The sequence below is a fragment of the Humulus lupulus genome, chromosome 1 (assembly GCF_963169125.1).
Source record: "Humulus lupulus chromosome 1, drHumLupu1.1, whole genome shotgun sequence".
In the NCBI taxonomy this organism is placed as follows: domain Eukaryota; kingdom Viridiplantae; phylum Streptophyta; class Magnoliopsida; order Rosales; family Cannabaceae; genus Humulus; species Humulus lupulus.
This window is the reverse complement of record NC_084793.1, coordinates 293,401,000-293,423,879: the sequence shown is the minus strand read 5'-3', so window position 1 is coordinate 293,423,879 and position 22,880 is coordinate 293,401,000. Positions and strand designations below refer to the sequence as shown.

At 34.2% G+C, this 22,880-nt stretch overlaps 1 protein-coding gene across 1 annotated transcript; it reads left to right on the top strand.

Moving 5' to 3' along the window:
• Positions 1-17,908: 17,908 nt before the first annotated feature.
• On the top strand, positions 17,909-22,174 carry LOC133810279 (uncharacterized). The gene is made up of 13 exons (XM_062246039.1): positions 17,909-18,244; positions 18,673-18,711; positions 18,815-18,963; positions 19,176-19,251; positions 19,389-19,695; positions 19,786-19,895; positions 20,006-20,053; positions 20,153-20,356; positions 20,577-20,681; positions 20,845-20,978; positions 21,203-21,341; positions 21,729-21,860; positions 21,949-22,174. Exons 1-13 carry the CDS (start codon positions 18,048-18,050, stop codon positions 21,971-21,973), a joined length of 1,665 nt encoding a protein of 554 aa, XP_062102023.1. The 5' UTR covers positions 17,909-18,047; the 3' UTR covers positions 21,974-22,174.
• The last annotated feature ends 706 nt before the right edge of the window (positions 22,175-22,880 follow it).

Here is a 22,880-nt window from a genome sequence, read left to right as displayed (position 1 = left end):
ACAGTTGAAGATGGCTTAAATGGATTGATGGGTACTACCTATATCAGGAAGGTGCATCTTCTTTTCGGTAGCCCATCACTTGAGAACTCCATGGTTAAGTGTGCTTGGCCTGGAGTAATCTAGGGATGGGTGACCTCTTGGGAAGTTTTCCCAGGAAGTGTGCGAGTAAGGACAAAGCATGCTGGAAAGACTTGTCTTGGTTTGTAGGGCCAGTCGTCATTCCAGAAATCAGCCAAAGCGATGTGGGGCGTGGCCTCAAGGTTGAACCTACTACCCGGTTGAGTAGTGTTTGATGTCCCGGAGGTTAGGTTTTGGTTGGGAACCTTTTATTATTCATTTTATTGATGGAATACTTAGCATATGTTGCTCACTTGTGCATGGTACTGACTTATTAGTCAGATTTGGCAAAGGTGCTAGTATCAACTGTGAAGCTGTGACTTATTAGTCAGGTTCGGCAGTGGTACTGGGCACTGGTCACGTTGCACTGACTTATTAGTCAGAACGGCCTTAGCGAGTTAACGCAAGCCAACAAAGATTAGATCTAATCGACTGTCAGCATTGAATGACTCAAAGAGCATTAATGCCAGACCGACCCCGAGGGTCGATGAATGAAATAAGCGCTTGGAGGCTAGTGGCTTACCTAGCAGCCACTCTCCCAGTTGAAACAGTGACATGTTTGTCAGTCACTCAGTATGGTTTACCAGAACCTGTTGAAGGCTAGTGGCTTACCTAGCAGCCACTCTTCCATTTGAATTAGTGACTTGCTTGTCAGTCACTCAGCATGGTTTATCAGGACCTCATGTGACGTTCACTCATTTGTTTGAAATCTTTATGCTCAGTGTGATTATAATGATAATCATTTGATGATGCTTACGTATAGTGTTATGTTTTCTTGCTGGGCTTTGGCTCATGGGTGCTATGTGGTGCAGGTAAAGGGAAAGAAAAGCTCACCTAGCCTTGAGTGGAGAGCTTAGGTGGTGATGTGTACATATGCGGCCGCTTGACCACCACGGCCAAGGAGTTCTCAGAGGAACTAGGGGGTTTACCCTATTTTTGCCGCTTAGGTCGGCGGGATTGTAAATTTTATACAGTAATGACCATTTTGTACTGAAAGCAACTTGTAAATGTTTTGATTAGCTCTGCAGAGCAGTTTGTAATGAAATGTATCCTTTCCTTTTTACTGGTTTTTCACCTTAACCTGATAATAACACTTAGATCACGTTTTTAACCAAAGGACTCGGGTAGTGGGTCAAATTTTCGGTTCACTGTTCACCGTAACTGTTCTGGGGTAGCCAGGGCGTTACAGCGGTTCTAACTTTCCCTCCTTTTTCCTTAGGACATGGGCGAGACACCCCCAGATTCTATAATGGCATAAACTAGGTTCACGACCATTCCTGAGTTCTAAAGGTATTTTGGGGATTGATTTTGACGGCACGACATTGAGAATGTCGTTCGCGGTTTCAATTGCATGTCCCCATAACAAAGTTGGTAGAGTTGTGTAGAGTCCAAGAACTTTACTTAGCTAAGATAGATAGTAGTATGATAGTATTTATAGCATTATCTTTGTTACTTTGGATTTTTGGTTCAGACCGGGAGTTATTTGGACACTCATAGTAGTACTTATAGATTTTCTAAGTTTAACCTATAGTTTAAGAATATTAAGTATAACCTAAGGTTTGATTAATGTGACTGATATTAAGGATTATATTATTATATTATAAGGTTTAGACATCAACCAATAGGATTTTAAGCACATGTTTTGAATGGTAATTAAGGATTAAGTATTTTTGAGGATTAAATTAAATAAGGGTAAAGTTTGAATGTTATAGGGTCAGTCAGCAGCTTTGAGTACGTTGAGGGCTTAGTCAAGGCTGTTTACTCCATTCAAACTTAGCTAAAAATGTGTAAATTCGTGTTTAAATATTCAGCGTATGCCGATATATCGCAGCTATAGGGGGCGATATATCGCAGCACGTAGATACGGAAAACACGAATCGATGCACGGTCGCCTCGGGAACAAAGGTCCAGGAGATATATCGCCTATAGGGGGCGATATATCGCCTCCACCAGCATGTTTTCAAATACTTTTGAATTCTTTTCCTTTCAGCCATTCAAACTCCTTCAACAGTCCAGCATCTTGTGAACGAGTCTTCAACCTCTGCTGAACGATTATTCAAATGATTTTCACCTAAAAAGCCATTATTTTTATTCAAGTAAAATCAAGATATTTTCATTCCCAAACTCTATAAATAGGACCTAGTACCCAGCCATTATTCACCATTTGCTCTAAGTTCAGAAGCTGCTAGTGTTAAGTGAGTGTGAGAGTGTAAACACTTGGTTGGGGAAAAAACTATAAGCTTAAACATCATAAGCTTATCAAACACTTTGGGAAGTGAGTTCTATAGTATTTCGGTGAAGGTTAGAGTGATCTTGCAGTCTTTGAGGTAAACCCAAAACTCTAGTTCCTTTCTGTATTTTATGTTATTTCTTTTCTCAAAACCTTCTACTCAGTCCCCTAACCTTATTCTTATTTTGGTTAGGGAATCCAAGCTCTTAAGCATATAAGTTGGTAAGTATGTTTTTATGGTTTAGTCTTTCCATCTCTTTCATTTCATCTCCTTTCTTTAGACTCACTCTTTCTTATGGTTTTAGGAGTGTTCCAAAAGTCCCAACTCAGTCCATAATCCCGGTAACTTTGGTAAGGAAAATAGGCTAGAATCTATATGTTTATGTTTATGTTATCTTATGTGTTATGATATGATATGGGTATGTTATGAATATGTTGTGCATGTGTATGTTGTAGGCTTGGGCATATGCCCTATTTGACTAACAAGACCCCAAAAAGATTGTGGGCATAAGCCTATTTAGCTGGTAGGACCCCACTAATCTCATGGGCATAAGCTTGTTTAGTCTATGGGACCCCAAGTATAATGGCCATTATAATAAGTGAATTATGTGTTATGATATGTCTTTACGCTATTATGAAATTATGTTTATGTTTATGACTATGTGTTAGATTTTCCTTGCTGGGCATTAGGCTCATTCCTTTCTGTTTATGTGCAGGAAAATAAGCTTTAGAGGCGGTAAGATTCGTGACGCTTGGAGGATGTGTATCGATGGTGAATGGAGTCAAGGGGCCGAGCGTTATTCGATTCGAGGATGTAGTCTTGTTTATGCTTTTATGGTTTTAAATGTATTTTCCGCATTTTCTATGTAACTCTTTTTAGTTTTTAAGTTATTTTTGTTTTAAAGACAATGGGTACCCATATCCTACTTATTATTTATGAAAGTAACCTTTGTTTCTACAAGTTTATAATAAATTGTGGTATTTTCGCAAATATATGTTTTAGTAAGAATATGTATGTATAGTTCGATAATGGTCCAAGAGTCTAGATTAGTGGGTCGTTACAAGTTGAGTAACTAAGCATGCATCTAACCATTTCCAATAAAGTTATGTTCCGGCGTTCCGCTACACCATTTTGTTGCAGAGTACCTAGGGCAGTAAGTTGTGATAAAATCTCAAGTTCAGTTAAATGATCTTGGAACTGCATATCCAAATATTCTCCACCCCTATCTGATCGCAAGATCTTTAACGTTTTACCTAATTGGTTCTGAGCCATTGCTAGGAATTCCTAAAACTTTGAAAATGTTTATGATTTCCTACGCATTAGGTAAAGACATGAGTATCTAGAGTAATCATCAATGAAAGTGAAGAAATACTCAAAACCACCCTTGGCTTGTACATTCAAAGATCCACAAACATCTGAATGAACAAGTCGAAGTGGTTCTTTGGCCCTATCACCCTTTGTAGAGAATGGACGCTTGGTCAGTTTGCCTTCTAGACAAGATTCACAGACAAGTAATTCACCTAAGGTGAGTTCCCTCAAAGGCTCGTCCTTTGTAAGTCTTTGAATCCTATCATACCCAATGTGACCTAGTCTCAAGTGCCATAAATACGTCATATTATCGTTATCGGTCTTTTGACGTTTATTGGTCCTAGGTTTAGCTACTTTGAATAAATCATTGTTAAGAGTGAGGGGTTCGTTTGGTCGCATAATATAAAGCCTATTTTCCAAACATGCAATACACAATTGTGATCCATTGAAAGAAATAAATATATTAGAACTTGTGAAAGTCATAACAAATCATTCTAATTGCAACATGGAAACTGAAATTAAATTTCTACTAAAATTCGGGATAAAAAATACATCATTTAAAATTAAAAATTTATTTCCGAACTTCAGACGAGCTCTTCCTCTAGCTTGGTTCTCAACGAAACGCTCTGTTCCCAAATCTAAGCTTTAAGTTGCCTTCGTTCACTTCCTCCCACGATTCAAGAATCTGTAAAGAGTTGCAAACATGGTTGGCTGATCCAGAATCAATAATCCAAACAGATTTATCATTCTCTATAACACATGTTTCTAGGGTAAATGAATTATAATCATTACCTTTGTTTTTAGCTGCTAGAAACTTGGGGCAATCTCACTTCCAATGCCCCTTCTCTTTGCAGTGAAAACACTTATCTTTACCTTTCTTGTTTTTCTTGTTCTTCCCCTTAGGCGTCTGTGCATTTGGTTGTGCACTCATCTTTGCAACCTTTGTAGGCTTGGGGTTGTTGTTTTTTCCACCTTTCCTCTTGTTTCCAACTTTCGAAGATGAAGCTTGGTTAGCTTCAGCCTTTGCTGGATCAGCAGCAACAATAGTAGTCTTATTTTCTCCTCCTTTACTAGGTTCACCCATGAGAGACTCAAAAGTCTGAAGCTCGTTCATGAGCTGCGTCAGACCATAGTTGAGTTGATCACGAACGTGCAGACACGGTGCCATCCGAGCATTGACGGTGCCATCACGTACGTGCGGAGACAGTGTTATCCAAGCATTTATGGTGTCATCACGAGCATTGACGGCTTCATCACTAACGTGCGGACATGCTTGTTCTGGGGATTCCTCAATCATGATGAATTCAGAGTTGTCACCAATCAACTCTATGTTGATATTCTTCTTCCAATTAAGGAATTTTTCTCCAGTGAATTTCTCCATCAAAAGTTGAGTAAGGATGAGAGTAGACACAGACACTACTTATCTTAAAACTACAAATTACCAATAAAAAATAAATCAATCACATATGCTCAATTAAACTTTTATTCACAAAATTTCAAGAAATAACACAAAATATAACAAAAATATGTAAGGTATAAGAAAAAAAATACCAAAAACAATCATATCTCTATTTCTTTGGGTTTTTAACTAATCTATGATATCATTGTCCCGGTTGGCGAGAGTAAAAAATATCACTAGTTAAATAGACTTTTAAACTCATTTAATAATGGACACCACTATTAACAACTTATTATTCGATCAAAATAAGAAAACAAATTCTCTTATTTTATGAGCTAGACCCACGGTTTCGATAATCATAGATTTAGTCCTAGTAGTCACCGTAGGGGTGAGTCTATGTAGAGTCCAAGAACTTTACTTAGCTAAGATAGATAGTAGTATAATAGTAATAATAGTATTATCTTTATGACTGTGGATTTTTGGTTCAGACCGGGATTTATTTGGACACTCATAGTAGTACTTGTAGATTTTCTAAGTTTAACCTATAGTTTAAGAATATTAATTTTAACCTAAGGTTTGATTAATATGACTGATATTGAGGATAATATTTATTATATTATAAGGTTTAGATAAGAACCAATTAGATAATAGCACATGTTATGTATGGGTTTATTAATGATTAAATATTTTGAGGATTTAATTTATTAAGGTTAAAATTTGAATACTTTAAGGTCAGTCAGCAGCTTTGAAAACGTTAAAGGGCTTAGTCAAGGCTATTTACTCAATTCAAATTAAGCTAAAAATGTGTAATTTCGTGTTTAAATAATCAGCGTATGCCGATATATCGCAGCTATAGGGGGTGATATATCGCAGCACGAAGATACGAAAAACACGAAACGTTGCACGATTGCCTCGGGCATACTGGCCCAGGCGATATATCGCCCCTCTCAGCATATTTTGAAAGTTTTCAAAAACGTTCTCCATTCAAACCTTCAACCTCTTGATAAGTCCAGCACCTTTCTGAACGAGTCTTCAGCCTCTGCTGAACGATAATTCAAATTATTTTCACTTAAAAAGCCATTATTTTTATTGAAGTTAAATGAGATCTTTTCTTTCCTACACTCTATAAATAGGACCTAGTACCCAGCCATTTATTCATCTATTACTCTAAGTTCAGAGGCTGCAAGTTGCTAGGTGAGTGTGAGAGTGTAAACACTTGGGGAAGTAAGGTTTATTCACATTTCGGTTCAAGGTTTAGATTGATTATAGAAGTACTCAAGGTATCCCAAACTCTAGTCCATTTCTGTATTATGTTCTTTAAAATTCTCATAGTCTTCTACTCATTCTAACCTTATTCTTATTCTTGGTTAGGAAATCCAAGTTCTTAAGCACAAGGTTTTTGGTAAGTATATAGCATAGATCCTTCTTCACTTTCATCCCTTTTCTTCAATATACTCACCATATTTCAAATGGTTTTTAGGAGTGTTCCAAGGTCCCAAATCAGTTCTCATATCCTGGTTATTTTGGTAAGGAAAATAGGATAGGATTTATGTGTTATATGATCTTATATGTTATATTATGAATATGTGTTATGTAAAATGATATGTTAAGTATGCTTGTAGACTTGGGCATATGACCTATACAACTAACAAGCCCCAAATAGATTATGGGCATATGACTTGCTTAGCTAGCAAGACCTCACTAATCTAATGGGCATATGACTTGCTTGGTTTATGGGACCCCAAGTAATAATGGCCATTATAGTATGTATGTGACATAAGTGTTATGGTATGTTTTTATGTTGCATTATGAATTTTTATGTATATGGCTATATGTTAGATTTTCCTTGTTGGGCATTAGGCTCACTCCTTTTTGTTTATATGTGCAGGAAAATAGTTCTAGTGGCGGGAAAGGTTCTTGGAAGCTTGGGGAATGTGTATTGAGGCGGAATGGATTCAAGGAGTCGAGAGTTTCAGTTTCGAGGATGAAGTCTTTATTTATGGTTTATGTGTATTTTTCCGCACCTATTTATGTAATCTCTTTTAATTACCATTATGTTATGTTTTGTTTTTAAAACAATGGGATCCCATATCCCACTTGAGATTTTATGTAAGTCTAACATTTGTTTTTACAAGTTTTAATAAAGTTATGATCTTTTCACTTGTAAGTTTTGTTAAAGATTAGTGTCTATGTATAGTTTTCGTTAATGGTCCAAAGTCTAGAGTAGTTGGGTCATTACAGTCTAGTAGAATTTGACCTATAATTATCTATCTCTCAAAATTTAACTTTGTCAAAATAACTAATGAACACCTTCCGTAGGGGGACGAATCAAAGCGCCTTGAGGCCCCATTAAGCTATTGACTATGTTAAACCAACGGTGGAGATTGAATAAAAATCTTAAAATAAGCTCATTATTAAATTAAAAATAGTATTTTTATTATTTATTTTAGAAAATTAATGACTATGGTTTTCCAAAAAAAAATTAAACATATTAAATTTTTTAAAACCAAAGTCCTATAATTTCCTATTAATTATAAAGTGTCACATTGAAACAAATTCAATTAATTTAGAATTAATTTTTAACTAATATAATGAACCTATACAATTAAGTCCAACTCAGGTAAATGAGTCTTAACAATTGGTCTTGTATGGAGGAGGGTTGAGTCCAGTATGTCGTTCCCACTACAAAGGCCCTCAATCTTCCATACAAGGTCAAAAAGACAAGAATTTAAATATTCGTTTTATTAATTGTTTTTAATTGAGTATGCCCACTATAGTCATGCAAAGCAAATGAGTCTTCACAAGTAGAATCACCCACAAGAGAGGAATTTAAACTTTACATTTTCTAATGGGCCCAAATAAAACCTATCATTTTATGAATATTTTATTTGGCAAAATCCATATATCTAACAAACATATGGGCCACTATATGCATCTAAGCTCAGTTACAAAAATACCACATATAGTACAAACAGACATGTTATAATTGGATGGGCCTAATCATGTTACTATATGAGCAATTTTATGAATTTATGCAAAAATACCACAATTTATTTTATTTGCAAAAATACTACAATTAATTATCTAGAATTTATCAAAAAATTCAAATTAATTAAATTTTTACAAAAAATAAGTCAATTTAAATGAAATTTATCAACAATTAACAATAGTTAATTTAAATTTCATTTATCAACAATCAACTTGGTTTTAGGTTAATTTGGAAAAAAATATTAATTTAATTTAAATAGGATTTATCAACAATTAACCAAAGTTAATTTAAATCTCATTTATTAAAAAAATATATTTTATTAATTGGTTGAAAAAAATGATATTTTTCAAAATTTAACCAATTTTAAAATCAATATCTTAACTGTTTTTCAAAAATATCTTGTGTTGTTACAACTATAGCTAATAATTTAACCATTAAAAAATAAAATATTAATAGTTATAACAATCCTAAAATATCTCAAAACAATTAATCAAATTCAAATATCCATAAAAATATCTAACTAACAATATTCAAATTTCAAATAATTTAAATATAAAAAAACTATAGAATAAAAAAATATTTATATTTTCAAATAAAGATTTAATAAAAATTTAAAAAATTTAAAAGAAAATATTTTAAATATCTGACATCTTAGTTCTAATATTTTAATATATTAAAATATTTAAAATTAAGTTGTTAGTTTATTTTTAAATTTGAATTTGAATCTTTGTAGAAAATATCTAATCATTTAAATCTCAACTAACAAAAATATCTTATTTAAAAAAATAATTTTAAATGCAAAAACAAATTTGATATTTTTGGTATTTGATTATAAATAATTTATTTTCACAATTTTTATTTCTTAAAAAAAAAAAAAATTACGCTGGTGGCTGGGGTGCGCGCAGGTGGCGCGCTGGTGTGTGCGGTGTACGCGCACGTGTGTGCACACGATGGCAGCCATAAGAAAAAAAATTTGGAAATTTTTTTTTTGTGTGATTTTTCAAACCAAAACTATCTTCTAATTAATTTTTACCATGTTTTACACAAAATAAAGCATATATAAAAATTAATAGCATAGAAAACACAACAAAATAACCTAAAAATTGCCAATAATCACATAAAATCAACATGCTTCATAAAAACATGAAAATTCGTCCAATTATTTAAACACATCAAATAATCTAATTTTAAACATGTTCATGCATGAAAATAAAGATTACCAAAGGCTCTGAGGCCAGTTGTTGAGAAACTTATATATGATCTTTATTTATTTGCATGTAGATCTAATATTAAACAAATTAATATGAGATAGCCTAGAACATGTTTCTAAAATTGAATTCGAAGATAAACAAAGATAAGAATACTTACAGTATTCGCAGCGGAATGAATAAGTCATTCCTTCAGTTTCTCTAACCCTTGCATCCTTTTTGTCGCACAGTATTATCAAGAAACTAAACCGATCTTCTATTTTCTTCACAGTCTGCCAAAGTATCCTTAGAATCACCTAAACTAGAGTGGACAATTCTCAACACATGAGATAAATACAGTGAGAATAAGAGAAAATAACAAAGAGGCTTAGAAAGTGACTTGTGTTTAGAGAGAATCTAAAACCTATCAGAAAATCTGACTTGTGACTTGTCAAACTTGTGTTTTGACTTCTCTCTAAGCACTCCTTTTATAGACTCAATTAGGTTATTTAATTTAATTAAAAAATCAATAAAATAATAGTCAATATGAAGCCCTAGGTCGAAATTATCATGGGCTTTAGGGCCGTGAAATTTCTCATTTGATTATAAGCCCATTGGACTTAAACTAGACTTAAAATCAAGACATGTATTATTTTCTATTGATTTAATTAATTAAATAATTATTTAAATCCTTTATCAAATTAATTATTTATAATTTGAACCTTTATTTAAACTTATTTATTAATTTAGATACCAATTTATCTTAATTAATAAATTTGTCATAATTTCTCTTTTCTTCTCAAAATTACATAACTCTGTGAAACTATCCAAAATTGACCTGGTCAACTTTGATAATTCTAATTGATGATTATATCAATTAATTGAGACTACCTAGATGATTTTATCCAAGGTACAATGGGGACCATGGGCCTATGAAATCAAGCTCCAATAAGTTACCGTAAATCTAACAAATAAATTTACTAACTTATTAATTCCTCGTGACTCCATTATAGACTCAGAATTGCACTCATGAATTCATAGAATGTTCTATAAAAAATATAGATACGCTATTAATTATTTATTGTTACAACTACAATTGTCACTCAATCCTCTATAGATGGTCTACAATGAGATATGACTAAAATATTGTTTTACCCCTCATTATATTTTATCCTTAAAACACTTAGTTCCTTGTAAATGATATTTCAGTAAACTAATTTAATTACTGAAATGAGATCTCTATCATTTAACACATTGAGCCAAACTAAAAGGAAACCATCGTTTCACTTCTTCATCAGAAGCTATAGATGTTCATATCTATGATTAACACTCCCACTCAATTATACTACCGAGTTCCCAAGATGTAAGTATGTGCTAGTTCGTAGGGTAAGCTGGTAACGAACAAGTCAAAGAACTCAAATAATACAATTAGTTAGAATACTAACCACTCAGAATTGAGATTGAATTGACATATGGTCAACTATATGATATGACTAGAATAATAATAACGGTATGTTTACTTATCTTATTAACTGTCAATATCGGTCTTGTTCGATGTAACAAATACATCCGATCTTATCTACTTTGCTAATGTTCTGGAAATAACATAACACCACAATGTGTAAGTAGATCATATCATAGATTGGCAAGTCATTGTAAATCCTATGCACTGACTAATCTTAGGACTAACTTATTTTGAACATATAATCATATTTATATTCCACTGTGATTACGTCACTATAAATACGATTAGCTATATGCTTGGGATTTAATAGAAGTTTATGTTAAACAAATAATCATGAAAATAAAACATGTGAGCAAAGTGATTGACCAAGTCCAAAAATGATTTCTTATTCTTTTATTGATAATAAAATGAGATTACAAAGAATTTGGGTTTTAATTAGAGCATAAAACCCCAACAGTTCATTTTTATCAACCTTAAATGGAATAGGTGCAGAGTGCCCATAGCTTCTCTTTTCTGTCCTGCTTTTCGAACTTGACCCCCCTTTCGGCCTCTTACTAAGGTTTCTGGATGATGAGCTTAGATCGCCTTTGCTCTGTTTAAATGGTGTCCTTGTTGTAGGCGGTTGAAAGTCGGGCAACCCTTTTGGGGTTTTATTTAATTGAGGGTTTTCAAGGCCCCGATTGAATTATAGGAGTGATACATAGAGTTGCCTTTCTTTTCCTTGAGCCCGCTATCATGTGGTTCCTATTGGAAAAGTCCAATGGATCTTGGAAAATGATATTTTGGGCCTCAAATTTGTTGATTAGTGGTGAAAAATGCATATTTATTGATTTTAATTGTCAAAATAAATTAATTTTAATTAATATTTTCATGGAATCAATATAATTTATTTTATAAATGAAAATATTTGATTATGATTTAATTTATTGTTATTTTGTAGGAATTAAAGTTGCACTTTGGTATAAAGAAAAAGAAATAAGAAAAAAAAAATCAAAAGTGAAAAAAAGTGTTGAAAAAGTGGCATTTTTTAAGGGAATTAGGCCCAAAATGAGCCCAAGCTGTAGAGTCCAAGAACTTTACTTAGCTAGTTAGATAGTAGTATTACAGTATTTATAGTATTATCTTTATGACTGTGGATTTTTTGTTCAGACTGGGAATTATTTGGACACTCATAGTAGTACTTGTAGATTTTCTAAGTTTAACCTATAGTTTAAAAATATTAATTTTAACCTAAGGTTTGATTAATATGACTAATATTAAGGATAATATTTATTATACTATAAGGTTTAGATAAGGACCAATAGGATTTTAAGCACATGTTATGAATGGGTGATTAAGGATTAAGTATTTTGAGGATTAAATTTAATAAGGGTAAAGTTTGAATGCTCTAAGGTCAGTCAGCAGCTTTGAATACGTTTAAGGGCTTAGTCAAGGCTTTTTACTCCATTCAAACTTAGCTAAAAATGTGTAATTTCGTGTTTAAATAATCAGCGTGTGCCGATATATCGCAGCTATAGGGGGCGATATATTGCAGCACGTAGATACGGAAAACACGAAACGATGCACGACTGCCTCGGGCATACTGGCCCAGGCGATATATCGCCTACAGGGGGCGATATATCGCCCCTCTCAGCTTATTTTGAAAGTTTTTGAATTCTTTTTCCATTCAGCCATTCAACCTCTTGATAAGTCCAGCACCTTTTTGAACGAGTCTTCAGCCTCTGCTGAACGATTATTCAAATTATTTTCACCTAAAAAGCCATTATTTTTATTCAAGTGAAATTAAGATCCTTTCATTCCTAAACTCTATAAATAGGACCTAGTACCCAGCCATTATTCACCTTTTACTCTAAGTTCAGAGGCTGCAAGTGGCTAGGTGAGTGTGAGAGTGTAAACACTTGGGTGGGGAAATCATAAGCTTATCAAACACTTGGGAAGTAAGGTTCTATAGTATTTCGGTTCGAGGTTTAGATTGGTCTACAAGTCTTCAAGGTATTTCTACACCTTAGTTCTTTGGTATTATTTTATTTTAAGTTCTCATAGTCTTCTACTCAGCCTTTGACCTTAATCTTTATTTTGGTTAGGAAATCTAAGAACTTGCACATAAGTTTTTGGTAAGTATGTTTCTCAATGGTTTAGTCCTTCCATTCCTTTCATTTCCTTTTCTTCATTAAACTCACCCTTTCATAATGGTTCTTAGGAGTGTTCCAAAGTCCCACCGCTGTCCTCTTATCCCGGTATTTTGGTAAGGAAAATAGGATAGAAATTCATATGTTATATGTTTTATATGTTATCTTATGTTTCTTATGTTATGACAAGTGTTACGATATGTATGTTTGTAGGCTTGGGCATATGACCCATATGACTAGCAAGACCCCAAATAGATTATGGGCATATGACCTGCTTAGCTAGTAGGACCCATCTAATCTCGTGGGCATATGACTTGTTTAGTCTATGGGACCCCAAGTAATAATGGCCATTATAGTATGTATATGAAATAAGTGTAATGTTATGTTTTTATGTTTCTTATGAAATTTATGTATATGAACTATGTGGTAGATTTTCCTTGCTGGGCATTAGGCTCATTCCTTTTTGTTTATATGTGCAGGAAAATAGCTATAGTGACGGTAAGATTCGTGGATGCTTGGGGAATGTGTATCGGTGATGAATGGATTCAAAGAGTCGAGAGTTCGATTTTCGAGGATGTAGTCTTGTTTTATGGTTTTACATGTATTTTTCCGCACTTGCTATGTAACTCCTTTTTATTTTAAATTATGTTTTGATTTTAAACAATGGGATCCCATATCCTACTTGACATTTTATGTAAGTAACTCTTATTTTTACAAGTTTCCTAATAAAGTTATGGTATTTTCACAATGTAAGTTTTATTAAGGATTAGTATGTTTAGTTTTCGTTAATGGTCTAAAAGTCTAGAGTAGTTGGGTCATTACACAAGCCCAAGCTTGCCACCACCTGGACATGTGGTGCGCCTCTATTGACTGCACTTGGTCAACACTTTCAGCCACCTTTCAACCAAATTTTTGTGGGTTTTGGGTCTTGCACCTTTCCATTTTGAGCTCGTAAGCTCATGTTTTGTGGTGTTTTAGAAAAATGACAAAATGACTATTCACTAAAATAGCTAGGTTAATATTAATAATAAGATTTAATTTTTCAAAATCATATTTTATTATTAAGATTTCAAATTTATTTTGTAGACCTCATTTGTAATTTAATTTCTTTTTAGTCATTTTCTCCTTCTATAAATAGAGATTCTTCTTTCATGTTTGGCATGTAATTTTTAGAGTAAAGAAACTATAGGAAAATTTATATTAACTTTCTTCTCATATTTTCTTCTTAAAAATTTGTGAGAATCATGAGCATAATGACCTAATATTCCTAGGAAGGTTAGGAATGATTCCATATGCTAGTGATGTTATTTTGTTACTTTGATTTTACTATGTTCCTAATATAATGTATTTGAGTTATTTATGTTCTTTCATCCTCAACTCTATTTTGTTATATTTATTTACTTGTGCTAATAGTATATATGATTAGTCATGCTCTTTCCATGTGCTTCTAATTAGCAAAAGTAATATTGATACATAATTTTATGTCTAATCTTCTATTGCATTATTGCCCTTGGATATTTTGTTATTTTTAGATTTTTCATAAGATTGACATTGTGCTTTTAAAGTAAAGAACTTTATAACTCAAATTGACTTTTGTTAAAAAAGAATATGGACTTTAATGTTAGATTTTCCAAGTAAATGTTGGGATATGAACTATTTACTAGTGTATTTTGGTAAATCAAGTAACTAAGTAGCTAAACAAGCATATGGATGATTCTTGAAACCTTTCCATTTCTCAAATTCTTGATTGCACCTTACTTTTATTTCACTTATCTCATTTTATGATTTCATCAAAAAGACAACACCAAAATCTCAAATCTCTTTTCATTTCCATTTTTATTTACTTCTTGTTACTAATTTTTTTGGTTATTTTCTACTAATATTTTGGTTTTAAGTTACCTCCTTGTGGATCGACTGCCCGATTTTACTACAACTACCGCTTAGTGGTAGTCACATTTTGGGCGTTAAACATTTGTCAATCTCCATAAGGCCCATCAACTTCTCAATAAATGGACCCATTTCTGTCTCCTTGGGCCATGACAACATTGTGGCTTTCGGGTAGTTGTGGGGTGTTCTGGATTTGCAGAGTTTAACGTGGGGTATCTCAACCATTTGCTTAAATGAAACACTTTTGAAAGGCATAAGTCTCTTAATGACTCCTTTATCATTTAGGTTCTAACCTATTTGGGAAATGGGGTGTAGTTTGGACCTCCGGTATGTAGATTCAACTTGAATAGGGTTGTGGTTGCCAAAAGTGGCTTCTTCCTTCTGAGGCATAGGACCTAGTTTTGCCTACTCCCCATGTTCATTCCCTTTTGAAGAGCCAATGATTTGTCTGTCCTTTCTGAGCCCTCCACTGAAATCGCTGCATTGTCTCCAGTAACATTGTTTGAATTATTTGAATTTTTCTGGTATCTTTCAAACCTTCAACCGATTTGTTGCGATTCTCCTAACGACCATGTTCTTAGTGTCGAAGCAACTCCTTATTGACACCTCCGCTTTCATCCATGCTCCAAACATAGGGATTGCTTTTCCAATAGGAGGGTAAACAAACACCTTTGCTCTGTTACATTTAGTGATCGAATGGGCAAGGTATCCGCAATTATAACAGATCATAGGAAGTTTACAATACTAAAATTGGATCCATTCCTTCCTATCCCTATCGATGCTTAGGAAGAACCCAACCGGTAGTTGGTGAGTTATCAAGACATCCACCTTAATCTTTAGATAGCCCCTTCTAGCCGTCTCTCTTCTGTTCCCATTGTCGTGCCCAGGTAATCACCTAGTTTAATAGCAATGGTAGGGCCATTCTCCCAAGTTAGGTACGATATTGGTAAACCATGTACGTGAACCCAGAAAGTCGCCTTTGCCATGTCCACATCCTGCCATCTTCCATCCCCAGGCCATTCTCTAATGTTGAGAAGTTTCCCTTTAATACTCCATGGCCTTTGCCTTAGTATTTCTTTGCAATCTTCCTCGAAGTTGAAGAAAATATCCCAAAGCCCTTCTTGCATCGTCTTCATTCTCCATCCTCCCTTTAAGTTCCACATCTTTGACAGGATTTGTTTCCCAAACATTCAGGCTAATACCCTTGTTTTGACTACTTCAACATTTATTTCAATGTCTGTTTCCAATTCCAATAATAGGTCTTCAATAAACCTTTTTATAAGGCCCTCTATTTGTTGCTCCTCTTCCGTAAGCTCGTTTACCATAAATGCAGTGTCTGCATTTTCCATAACAACCTCTTCAGTTTCCTTGTTGCAGTTAGTGCTGACTTTTTCCCACAACCAACCCCCCCCCCCCCAACGACACCCTCAGGGAACCAAATGGATTTAATGAGAGCCAAAAAGAAACCTTCCACCAGGTCACGAAATGCTGAATTTTATGAAAACTAAAACACCTCACCCACCACGCATTAAGAGAAGACACAATAAAACAGTAACTGACAACACAAAGAATTGTAACAAGTAAAGCCTCAATAAAGCAATGTCCATCACCTCAAAGAAACAATCAAACCACACAGTTATAGCTTATTGTAAGCTATCTGTTCGATCTCCAACATCTCACCAGAAGGGAGAAAAAAAATGGGCTTATAGACTAGTCAGTCTTAGTTTTGGTAATTTATGTTTCACTTATTGAACGCTAGTTTATTTCTATAATTTAAATAATCAAAGGATGTGTTTGTCCTTACTTTTAAAATCCTGAAAGTACCCACTCAAATACAATATAAACGACATCCTAAAAAAAACACTATTACATGACAATATTTATCCTAAAATGACACCATTAGTGAAACTTGTTTGTAAAGGACAATATTGGCAAAAACCAACTCTCTAAAATGAGAAGAGTATTTGAAAACGACAATGCGTTTTGATAACTACAAAGTTTCCAACTTACAAGAAAAGCCACAATTATAGCAACGCCCTTAAACGACAACCGAAACAAAAATATGTCTCATAAATATGAACAAATTTCCTTTTAATAATGCTGTCTCCCAACCCTCGAAGGTGCAATATATTTCAAAACATAAACAAAATGACATATATTTATTTTTTAAATCAACAAAGAAAGCTACAACGATTACTTTAACATCATGAGAAATGACAACAAATCTTAGATTAACGATAATAACTATCAATTAAAAAATAAAGAAAAGAAAGGGAAAGTGGTAACATATTACGCACAATAACTAGGATTGTGCAAAAAAATTTGTAACCTGCCCAATCTGAATAACCCTCCCAAACCAATTCGAAAAAAATGATAAAAAATGCAACCCGAAAAACCCGTCCTTCATTTCAAACCGCCCAATTACTATATTGGGCGGGTTGAAATTTTTGGCAACCCGCCCAATGTAACCCGACCCGCCCAATTAATAATTTGTCTACTTTTCTTAATTTATTTATTAATTGTACATATTTAAAAATAATTCAAATTATTATTTGTTATAAAAAATCCTATATTTTAAAGTAACAATTATTTTAGTTACAAAAATACAAACTAAAAAATAGAAAAAATAATAAAAACAATTAGTGAAAAATTATTTTTTTTAGAAAAAAAAAAAGTTTCGGCGATTTGGGTGGGTACCTGCCCAAACCAATGGTCGGGTTGAACTTCAATTTTTTTTAATTAGGTAGGTTATGGGTTTAAAAGTACCAAACCGATTATAAATTTGAGTTTATAAAAAATCTACCCAACCCACCCAAACCGACCAATGAACGCCTCTATCAATAAGTACGAGAATGACTCCTTTTTTGAAAGAGTATAGGCTACCAATCAACAATTTAATAATAATACCTTCTAAAAAAACGACAAGAATCGTAACAAGTCAAATTAATTTATCAAAAGATGACTTCAGTTTCCTAAAAGCGACTAAATCACTCGATAAATGACAAGCAAGAAGTAACAGTTTTATTTATGCATTGTTTTTTAAAAACGACATGAAAATTAACAGACGACAATATATCACAACGACCCAAGGAAGTGAAGGAGCACGATTTTCGGATCCGACCCACAAACCCGAGTTTGTTGGGTAGCTAAACCCGAACCGAGAATGAGAGCATCTCGAACTCGAATCTCAAGACAGTGTCGAATCGATTGTTCGCTTTCGCCATCTTGATAGCTGAAAAATATTAGGATTTTAGGGTTTCCATTCCTTCTTCTCTATCCAATCTGCAGAATTCTGATCCAGCCAGACCAATCGGTTGTGTTGATTTGTGAAGAAGATGTGGCATGAGGCTAGAAGGTCGGAGAAGAAGGTCCATGATTTGATGGACGCAGCTCGAAAGCGGGCCCAGAGACGAGCCGTGTTCTTGGCCAAACGCCGTGGCGATCCACAGCAATCGATTCAAATCGTCGGAACTCGTTGCCGTATGTACCGCGACGATGGTCTCTACCAGGCCACTCAGGATCAGCAAGGCCTGTATGTTTTCTCTTGCCTATTAGTTATTTCATCAAGTTAATCATGCTCACTTTACTTCAATTCGTAATTTTGATAAAATTACTACCGAACACTGATTTTGTTTTGAGTAAATAATTGATTTTAGTACTCAAATTTGTTTGTTTGAGAAAGCCTCATTACTGTTTTTTTCATTGGACTTTTGCATTTGAGACTTTGAGTATCTAAGTTTTTTTAATATCTACTGTCTAATGTTGAGTTGGGCACGTAATTTGTTCAATTCTACCTGTTTAGACTGTTAGAATTATACTAGTCCGGATGCCCTTAATGTTTACATTTAACCTGAATCTAGTTAGGCAAGTAAAAATATTTATATTTCGTTTTTTTTGCTAAATTTTTCGATATTTATATGTATTTCTTAGACTTAGTGTTGGTTTTAACTTCCATTGCAGGATACCTTGGAATGGGAAACAAGATATTTTAATTGACAGGTATGATTTTTTTTCTTTTGAAGTGTGATGTAGCCTGGTGTTGTGGTCACGTGGGTTGATCATACTTTTTTGACGTGGGTTGAAATTTTCTTTGTGTAAGCAGATTTGATGGGCGTGCCCTTCTTGATTTAATTCGCGAACCTGGGTCTCGACATTTTCGGGTTCAAGAAAAGACTGAAGAAGAGGAAGAATTAGAAGAGTTTGTTAATTTTGAGCGTTACCGGGATTTAATTAAGCATCGACGTAGAGGATGTCGGTACTTTTTTAAAAAAATTTTGCTGTCACATACATTATATTGTTAAACATTTAAAAAATGATTGAACTTATTCATCTTGTATATATGAAATAGCTATGCACCATTCATGTTTTAAAATTTATATTTAGTAGCATGGTGATCATTCATTGCTTGTTTAGAGGTCCATTTAGTTGTATTATGGTTTACAAGCTAAGTTGCTTGTCAACAGTTACTGATGAGGATGGTCTACAACATGTGGAACAAGAGATGGAAGCTAAGATTACTGCTTCATTTGCTCCTCAAAGGTCTGTTGAGTTTAATAGTTTCTATCTTTCTTTATCTGGCTTCCAGAATACAAATTTGTACAAGATTTTTCATATGTGCATTTTTGAGATTTCCAGGACCAAGTTTTTCTCAACATTTTTTTCCCCATATCTGGCAGATCACAGGCGGCACAGCCTTCTGCAACTAAGGGTTCTTATTCACAGGTTGGATTTTCATACGAAGGTGATGGAAAAGAGGAAGCTCAGTTCTCAGATGTTGATGATAATGATGATGAGGAAGATGATGATGACAATGATGAAGAAGATGATGATGATTTCAACAGTGACGATAGCAATGATGAAGGAATGGATAAAATAGCAAAGGATTTTGGAGTTAAAAGGTTCGGTTGGCTTGTTTACATGGACAAGAAAGCTAAGGAGGAAGAGAAAAGGCAAAAAGAAGTGATCAAAGGCGATCCTGCTATAGTAAGTTTCACTAGTTTAGGTTTTTAAATATTGTCTGTCTTAAGTGTTGGTTAGTGTTAAATTTGTAATATAATATATATTTTTTTGTAGAGGAAGCTTACTCGCAAGGAGAGAAGAAAGGTTTCTCAGGTAGAAAGAGAGAGAGAAAGGGAAGCTGCCCGGAGTACAGGAACTCGTGTTCTCCATCATGATCCCTACCGGTAATTTTTTTTATTTTTGACTAGTCAAAGATTCATTTCTTTTTTAATTGTTAGTACTGAACATATTACTCATGTTCGTGATAATTTGATTCCCCCTTTATTTTATATAGTGAAACAAGACGAAGTCCAACATATGAAGCGTATTCACGTTCAAGAAGGTAAATTTGTTCTACATCATTGTTGCATATATTATTTTGTTTCTTTCAAAGGAGCTTGGTAAATCTGCAGAAGTTTTTAACTTGCTTTTGTGTGTACAGATCAAGATCACGATCGTACTCACCCTCACATTCAAGAAGATATCCTCGTGGACGACATTCTGATGACGTTCACCGCAGCAAACAAGTGACTCCCAAAATAGAATATATTACTGAATTTGGTGGCTCTGTCGATGGGAATGAAACAAAGCATGAAGGATTTTCTCCACCATCTTCTCCTCCTTCTCATGCTGATGTGTTAAACCGGTCGGAGCACTCGACCTTTAATTCTTGCAAAGATAGATTGGACAATGTTTACTCTGCTGCAGCTTTAACACATTTTGTTACCCAAGGAAAACTTTGTGGTTTAGAATAGATCAGGTCTAGGTTATCATCATAACTGCCAAGAGGAAGAGGGACTTTGTAGAAAGAATTCGACTTACTCGAACCATTGAAAGGGTGTCTCTAATGCTTCTCTTTCATGCAGGTCATCATCTGGTCCAATACTTGAAGCACTGCATGTTGACCCTGCTTCTGGTGTATCTGTAAATAAGGACAAAGGGACTAAAGTGGTGAAAGTATCACCAGTAAGGTATGCCTTATTGTTTGTAGAGTAGTTAGCCTTCTTTGTTGTTTCAATCTTGACCAGAATAAGGCCGTATTTGTGCACATATGGAGGCTATCTTGATCATTTAGTGCATTTATAAGCGTGGTTAGGTAACAGTTACCTGAATTTCATTTCTTTCCGTTTACAGTGCATCTTCAGCAATAGCAAAGTTAACCAAGGGAAGTGCTTCCGGGGGTCTGTTAAAACAGCAGGAGGGGGAGAAAAAAGAAACTCCTCAAGAACGGCTGAAAAGAATTATGAGCAGGCAGCTTAATAAACAAAGTATGTCTTGTAGCTTAATGCATCTTTTACATGGTAGCAGTATGTTGAGTATTTTTCTTTATAATTTTTTCATTGCTTTTGTTTTGAGCAAAATTGTATGTTTTCTTTTTTCCTTCTCATGTTATACTGGTTTTTTCACCATTTCTTTTTCTTGTAGTGGGTTGACTGATCAATGTAGTGGGTTTCACTAATTTGAATCATTGTATAACTTCTTCCATTTACAGTCAAGAAAGATACAGCTGCTGAAATGGCTAAAAAACGAGAGCAGGAGCGTCAGAGGTTGGAAAAACTAGCTGAAACAAACCGATTAAGTCGAAGTAGGCGCCGCGATCGTAGCAGGAGCTACAGCCGTTCCCCTCCAAGGTTTGTCATTTTGCTTTGTCTATGACTTGAGGTGTTAGTTCCCTGGGTGTTTATAGGATATCAGGGTAGGCTTAATGTTTCTGGATGCCTAATATTTCTTTATGCAGCTGTTGATGCATCAAAGCTAAAGTAACTCATAAACATGTTCAAAAGTTTTTTGAATGTAGAATTGTATTATATCTTTTTGATACGTGAGCTACTGAGTTTTCTTTTTTCTTTAGTCTAAAGTTTTTTTTTTAATAATCTTTAATCTAAAGTTAAATGTTTGGTGGGTAGTTAATTCTGTAAAGTGCTTTTTCTAGCAATGAAGTATCACATTGTTTTTATTTCAGTTGATTAACATTAGTATGCAAGTACACTTATGTACGAGTAATGTGCTTATTGTAGAAGGTACAGACGAAGTAGAAGCCCCAGTAGAAGCAGCAGGGGTTCCCGAAGATATAGCTCTCGTTCCTCTTCTCCTTCTCGCTCTCGCTCTCGTACTCGAACTCGTTCTCAGTCTCACTCTCGCTCACCAAGGTGAACATAGTTTTGCTGGTACTTTGATATTTGGCTACATGTATTCGTTTTCACATGGAGAACTAATTTAGAAAAGGTGGTTTTACAGGGTACGAAGCCGTTCAAGATACTAATGGTATTCCCATGCGAGTTTTACATAGTTATTTTGTATGTGGAGTGATCTGATCAGCATATGGCTGAGACAGTAGTCTTTTATTTATCAGATAAATTAGCTTTCTTCCGAATTCTCTCCTTATTATCTTTACCTGAATCAGGTTCTGCTTTGTATATGGTTTCGTAGAAGAAATGACTATTCTGCATCTTTTTTTGGATTACCAAGTATCCGAGGTAGAGTAAATCATTATTAATATTAGCCAAAAACTAAACTCAAAACCCACTAATAAAATTGTCTCTAGTTCCACTTTCCTTAGAGCTCTTTACTAGTTCAAAGGAAAGGATCTTTGTATTTTGGGGTAAATACAATCATGTCAAGAGAAAGCTGTCCCCACCAATGGCATATTTGTTGACGAAGGTCGGCAAGCCCCTGATAAGTATTTTCTTTATGGGATTTGATTGAGATTTTACATTATTATGTAACCCATTAATTCAAAGAGGCCATCTTAATAAAATGGAGAAAAAGGTATTAGTACTAAATAGTGTAGATGCATGATGATATGGAAGAAGATAAAATCTGGTCCAATGCCAACTTTGAAGTTAGTGGAGACTTACATGTCAGTTGTCAAGGACAAGTTGGATGAGTATCTTATCTCTTCCCAGAAGATGAAGTGCTACTTCATGGCTCTTCTAGACCTTGAGATTGATTTGACACAAGTAATAAGTTTTCTGAGAATCCAGACAATTTCAGAAGCAGTGGTTGTAAAATTGTAATGGGTTACCCTATGTTTGGGTTAGGAAAAAATATCTAACTTTGTTATGAAACTAAAGAAGTTATTGACAAATTTAACTTGTAATTATAATTATTTTCGTTAAAAAAATTGAGATATTTTCGTAATAAAAAAAATTATAATTTTATATCTAAAT

Coding starts and splice junctions, on each gene's coding strand:
- LOC133810279 (XM_062246039.1), top strand. CDS start 18,048: ATGTGGCATGAGGCTAGAAGGTCGGAGAAGAAGGTCCATGATTTGATG. Junction 18,245..18,672: donor ACTCAGGATCAGCAAGGCCT/GTATGTTTTCTC, acceptor CTTCCATTGCAG/GATACCTTGGAATGGGAAAC. Junction 20,054..20,152: donor GCGTATTCACGTTCAAGAAG/GTAAATTTGTTC, acceptor TTGTGTGTACAG/ATCAAGATCACGATCGTACT.